This window comes from Cryptotermes secundus, unplaced genomic scaffold (genome assembly GCF_002891405.2).
Source record: "Cryptotermes secundus unplaced genomic scaffold, Csec_1.0 scaffold1606, whole genome shotgun sequence".
NCBI classification, from domain to species: domain Eukaryota; kingdom Metazoa; phylum Arthropoda; class Insecta; order Blattodea; family Kalotermitidae; genus Cryptotermes; species Cryptotermes secundus.
Genome location: NW_019738371.1, coordinates 1,385,817 through 1,392,247, shown reverse-complemented (window position 1 = coordinate 1,392,247; position 6,431 = coordinate 1,385,817). Strand labels below are relative to the sequence as shown.

Here is a 6,431-nt window from a genome sequence, read left to right as displayed (position 1 = left end):
ATATATATATATACTGAATTACTTATATCTAAACTTTCAGCCAGTTGTTACTCTGACAGCTCAACTAATCTCTTTCTTCTACTAGTGATGAATGTAGCCTTCAATTATGAAAGCAAATGTATAGTTTACTGGGAGAGCTCAGGTTCAATCCCAACCAATGTCACTAGTGTCAAAAGAATAATCATAAAGAAATACATAAAATATGCCAGTATAATTAAAACCGCTGGTCACGGTAGCCAAGCGGTCTAAGGCATGTACTGTCTTCGCTCGCTTGGAAACCGGGAACTTGGGTTCGAATTCCACTCAGGGCATGGATATTTAGTTTGTGTGTGTGCGTTTTTCTGTGTACAGGTAGAGGCCTTGCAATGAGCTGATCACCTGTCCAAGGAGTCCTACCGAATGTGTAAGATCTAGAAAAACTGAAGTGAACGGAGAAGTTCATGGAGGTAGGCCTAGGCCCACTGGGGCTGTAGTGCCAAGGGGGGAAAAAAATAATTAAAACCAATCACCTGACAACGCAAACAGAACCAACTTCTAAAATGCCAAACACATAAAACATACTCCAGAAAATGGCCAATGTCCAATACATTTGTGATGAGTCAACTTCCAAAAAAAGATGTATGATATACACTTCAGACAATGGACAATAAATGCACGTATCAGTTAAGCACTGCACAAATCCTTACAGAATCATCATTTATTCTATTACACAACCTCCACAGTGATGACAAATCTATATGAAAGTAGCAAATAAAATAAATGGTCATTCAAACATTTTAGGATTTCGAATGTTGTATGAGAAATTCTGCAGTAGGATGTATTATCAAAACAAAGCTTACTGGAAAGGTCAGACAAGGAAATTATGCACAATTTCTGCAGCTGTATCCCTCACCTGATACATTTTCAATTTACTCAGTATTTAATTTCATGAGTTCTAAAACTGATGTAAAACACAATGGAAGCAATACTCCATGAGCAGTACTGAACATCATAAAATCCTCCTGAGACATTCTGGTAAGAACTCTTCAAAATCCATTCTCCTAAATAGTGGTACTCCATATGGATGGAGAGACCAAACTGAGATGAGAATAGACAATCCTATGTACTTGTGAAAGGTGCAAAACTATGGACGAACAAAAACACAACATGCACAAACATCTTCATGAGATGCATCCTCTTGCATCTCATTAAATATAATTTCATGAGACTGCCTAGACAGAACAGACGCATAATTTAAATTCAAACTTAAAGCATAATTCAGGTACTTAAGATTAAAATTATATTAATTGTAATGATATATTTTATTTTAATTTTTAAGCTCAATTTAAAGAAACTGTGCATTTTAGAGATCAAGTTTCAACAAAATGGTGTATTCACAAAACAAGTGGTAAAATATTGTAAGAATATTGATCAATATTAAGAAAACAATTCAATGACTATGATCACATTTTGGCCGCACAATAGCTCAAGCGGTTAGTTGCTGGCTTCCCACCGCAGCAGCCTGGGTTCGATCCCGGGTCTGGTCAAGTGGGATTTGTGGTGGACAAAGTGGCGCTGTGGCAGGTTTTCTCAGAGTACTTCGGTTTCCCTTGCCAATCTTCATTCCACCAATTGCTCCACAATCACCCTCACCTATCATCTGGGGCTGGTACAACAGGCCGGAAGTGGCCGCAGCACAAGAGACCTAGTCCCACTGCACTAGCAATATATAAAAAAAAAGGATCACATTTCTATAATTTGCCTGATGATGACCCTGTAAGTGTCAAAACATATAGCAACGCGTTTGCCAAATAAACAAATGCTGGTATGTTAGTAGCAATGTGTTTGGTGATAGAACTGTTACATAGACAGTCCCATAAGACACTATGATATGCATAAACAGCTCACCTCATGTTCAGCCTTTATTACTGAAAGTGATATTTGCAGAGGATCATCTTCCTCTTGTACATCNTCACCTATCATCTGGGGCTGGTACAACAGGCCGGAAGTGGCCGCAGCACAAGAGACCTAGTCCCACTGCACTAGCAATATATAAAAAAAAAGGATCACATTTCTATAATTTGCCTGATGATGACCCTGTAAGTGTCAAAACATATAGCAACGCGTTTGCCAAATAAACAAATGCTGGTATGTTAGTAGCAATGTGTTTGGTGATAGAACTGTTGTGTAGACAGTCCCATAAGACACTATGATATGCATAAACAGCTCACCTCATATTCAGCCTTTATTACTGGAAGTGATATTTGTAGAGGATCATCTTCCTCTTGTACATTTGTGGCCTCCTCAACATTCACACTGAGGACCTCACTTCCATCATGAGAAGATGTTAGGCATGTCTCATTATATGAACCAGGTTCAACTTTCAGTAAATCCATACAGTTCTGTAACACCATAATACCATAACCAATCTTACATGTGCTCTCATTACATGAAACAGTATGTGCTTTCCTTATAACCTTCTGCATTGCATCAGAATGGTAACAGCTAAAACATAAATGATAATCATCAAACATTTACAGATCCAAAGAGGTGTCACATGACTGAGTGATTACAGACAGGGTTTGGATTGATTGCACTCTTTTATACGGTGTGACTACACTTTAAAATTCGCCATATCTCTCTCTCGCACATACGTGTGAACGTCATTCTCGCTCCCACATGTTGCAAAATATCCTGTATCAGAAGTGACTTGGAAGTTACAACCCCAGTCACTGTGCAGTCAAGGTGGTACTTTGAAGCAGTAGAACAAGTTGGTAACTAGCACTTCCACACTGTCAAAGACTCTTGATTAGAAACGGTGTAGACTTCTGGCCACTTGGTAAAACAGACCATTGCAATCAGGAGATACTGGTTTCCTTGATCGCTCTGTGGGAGAGCCCTGCCACATCAATGGTTAGCCTTTCGAATGGTGCCTACTCTGTAGTGTTGCATTTGGCCCTGATTCCTGTTCCAGGGGCTGTGACTCCGCACAGGTGTCATACTGCCAGCATTACTTCTCAACATCATTTATTGCTTGAAGCCAGTAGCACCTTTGTCTGACTTTATCCAGGGTCTTCTTGACACCCATATAACCTCCTGACAGTCCACCATGCAGTTTGGTCAACTCACCATTCACTCTGTTCCAATGGAGAATAATTTGGGCTGGAATCCCAGTGGCACTCTAGTATGCCGTTCCTCAGAAGAGATTTCCACTGGTCCCAGTAGCTCTTGTGTGTTGGGCTGCAGTTGGTAATGTCTTCCTATTCTGGGCACTGTCCGGTCTCTATTTTCTCCAGAATTGGCCCTACATACTGGTCGTTCAGTTGTTTTATTCTCGGAGAGGCTGGCTCCCAGGTGGCTGTGGCTACAGCTGCAATAGCTTGTACCTGTTTGACACCTGCTTATACTTCGACTTTGTGGCACCCTTCTCAGAATGGTCATCGTGAAAGGGCTTTGACACTGTTATGTTTTTGGTCTAGATGATGCTTGAAAATGTAGTTGTACTCTTGTAGGTGCTGAATCCTGTGGGCAGTGTGCCCTTCGAGATTCTCAAAACTCATGAGCCACACTGACGCAGAGTGGTCAGTGCACAGGCACTGTATCTCTGTAGAGATATGCAAGCTTCTAATTTTGTGTTTCTTCTTCAGGGTCAGACATTCTTGTACAGCTCTCAGATTCTTGAGGTCGATGGTTATCTCCTCAGGTGATAACATATGGCCAAGGTACCGTATTTCCTTCTGAAAAAGTTGGCACTTCTCCGGATTGAGTTTAAGGCAGGCTTCTCAGAACCATTGAACATTTTCCATAGGTTGAGCAGGAGCTCTTGGAATGTGTGGCCAATCATGATCCCATTGTTCAGGTACATGAAACATGACTCGTGTAAGTCGTGTCTCTTAAGACAGTCTCCATTAACTGTCCAAACGTCGCTGGAGCACTGCAAGGGCCAAAGGGCATTACTGTGAACTGCCATAGCCCTTGACCCATTGACAAACTCTTCTTGTCTGGATGCAGATCCACCTGCCAGTAACCGCTCTTCAGGTCCAGAGTGGAGAAAAATTTGGCTCCTGCCAGCAAGTCCAGAGTGTCCTCAATCCAGGGCATCACATCTTTGTGATGTCATTCAATTTCCATTAGTCCATGCAGAAGCACAGATCCCTGTTCTTCTGGACAAAAATGACAATGGTGACCAAGGCCTGTCACACTCTTCAATAACATCACATTGTTGCATATCGTTAAGCATCTCGCCTACTTCCACCTGTTTTGCCAGGAGGAGCCTCCTCAGTAAGTGGCGGATCAGTCGGGCCTCTCCAGTATCCATATGGTGGTACATTCTGTTGGTCTGCCTGTGGTCATTGCCCTTAGTGGCAACGATATCTCTGTACTTGGTAAGGAGCTCTTCCACCTCTTTGGATTCTGCATTACTCAGGTTTCACCTGGTTGCTGCCATCAAGCCCTGCAACTTCAGGGTAATGTCTTGAACCCATTTTTGTTCAACACTGGGTGGGGTCACCAGAGTGACTGGCTCACAGTGTGCCAGGAGAGACCCTTTCATGAACTTCCGGTCTCTATGGGTAGCATTCAGGACCCTCATGGGTACCTTCTGGCAGTCTCAGACCAGGATCCTGGCTATGTAGTGTCCTTGGGGCATGTGAGCCTCCGGACTCAGTTCTACCAGGCCATTTTCCACTCCAAGGGTGCTCTCCAAACCACCCATCACAACTCCCTTACACTGTGCAGGTATAACCTGATCTTTGACCACTATCACAATGGATGGTTGGGGCCCTGCCCCGGGGCTCCATAGTGAAACCTCTTCCTCTCTAGAATGCAGCATTTGGCACCCTAGGTTCATAGATGTATTGTATGCATGCAGGATGTCCAGCCAAGATGAACTTGTATGTGATATCTGCAATGAATACCAAAATTTTCAGTGGACTCTGACCCATGGTCAGTGTCAAGAAGACTTTCTTTCTGTGATGACAGCATGTGATGGCTTCTTGGCTACCCGTTATGGCCTAATGGGAATAACATGCAACATGGCATATTCTTGCAGAATAACATGTGATAATTTACTCTGTATTTAATTTTGCTACCATTAAAATATGTGTATTCGCTTAATTGGGGGTGGAGTCCAACTGAGTCCACTTGGCACGGAGGCCACCGATTGGCCTGTTGTACCTGCCCCAGGTGATTATGATGGAGAATTTGGTGGAATGAAGATTGGCAGGGGAAACCAAAGTACCCAGAGAAAACCCACCCCAGCACCACTTTGTCCACCACAAATCCCACTTGACCAGACCAGGGATTGAACCCGGGCCACTGCAGTGAGAAGCCAGCAACTAACCGCTTGAGCTATGGCACAGCCAAAATATGTGTAAGACATAATGTAAGCAGTACTCCACAAGCGATCAAACTGCAATCCTCTTGAGACATTTTGGAGGACTTTTCAATCACTCACTAGAGTGCAGACATTGCATGTGGCCACACACGGATATCAGAAACAGAATAGTCAATTCTGGAAATGCATGAAATGGGCATAACTATGGGAGTAGGCCCAACTCATACATGTAGAGGCCTATTTAAAAAGCTTGGCATACTGCCAATCCCATGTGTATATTTGCTCTCATTGATGATATTTGTTGTAAATAACTTGGATAAGTTTCAGACCAATAGCTCAGTATATATGATTAGTACAACATATTTATCATCCTATCAGAGAGAGGTGTATCATTCAGGCGTCAAGCTATTTAATATTCTGCCGCCAAATATGTTTTAAAAAATGATAAAAACTATTTAGGTTTGTTTTACAAAATTATTTGGAAAGAAACTCATTTTACTCTACTGACGAATTTGTCGAGCATGCAAGGGGCTCAAATGTTACGAGTGATTAACTGGTCTGTGTTCTTGTATTATATGTTGTTGAGACTCGCATGTTGTGTGGCAGTATGTATGATGACTGTGGTTGTTATGTATTTTGTAATATGTTACAATGAAAGTGTATTGATAATATGGCTGGCTCATGTATGTACAATGGTAGGGACTGCAGCAATTGCGCCGCATATAGTTATGGCTGCAAAGAATGTCACTGTGGTGTTTCCACAGCCTATGTGGGATGTCTTGAAACTTGAGCTGTCTACATGAGGCTTGTTTATTTACTATATTGGACTATTACGGCACGTAAAAGATCCTCACGTCTCTAGGAGACCTCTGAGCAAAATTAGGCAAAAAGTTTCCCGCCCAAGTAGTTTCCAATTCCTCTGGTAGATGGTGAAGTATTGGGGACCACTGCCAGAGAGGTGACCACCCTCGCTGGGAGAACGGGGCTGATAGAGAGCACCAGTACTGGAAGGGCATGGCGACTGGTAGAATTACAGGGGGATGCACAATAGATCAACAACTGGTTTCAGTGCATGGGAAAAACCCACCCCCTCCAAAATAATAATAATAATAATAAT

At 42.5% G+C, this 6,431-nt stretch overlaps 1 protein-coding gene across 3 annotated transcripts in view; it reads right to left on the bottom strand.

Moving 5' to 3' along the window:
- LOC111871024 (zinc finger protein 436) overlaps positions 1 to 6,431 on the bottom strand; it is a 31,264-nt gene that overhangs the window by 10,819 nt on the left and 14,014 nt on the right. For all 3 annotated transcript variants that reach the window (XM_023863754.2, XM_023863753.2, XM_033754067.1), the window contains exon 5: positions 2,211 to 2,381. In XM_023863754.2, coding sequence (XP_023719522.1) covers positions 2,211 to 2,381 — 171 coding nt within the window. The remainder of the gene's footprint in view (positions 1 to 2,210; positions 2,382 to 6,431) is intronic.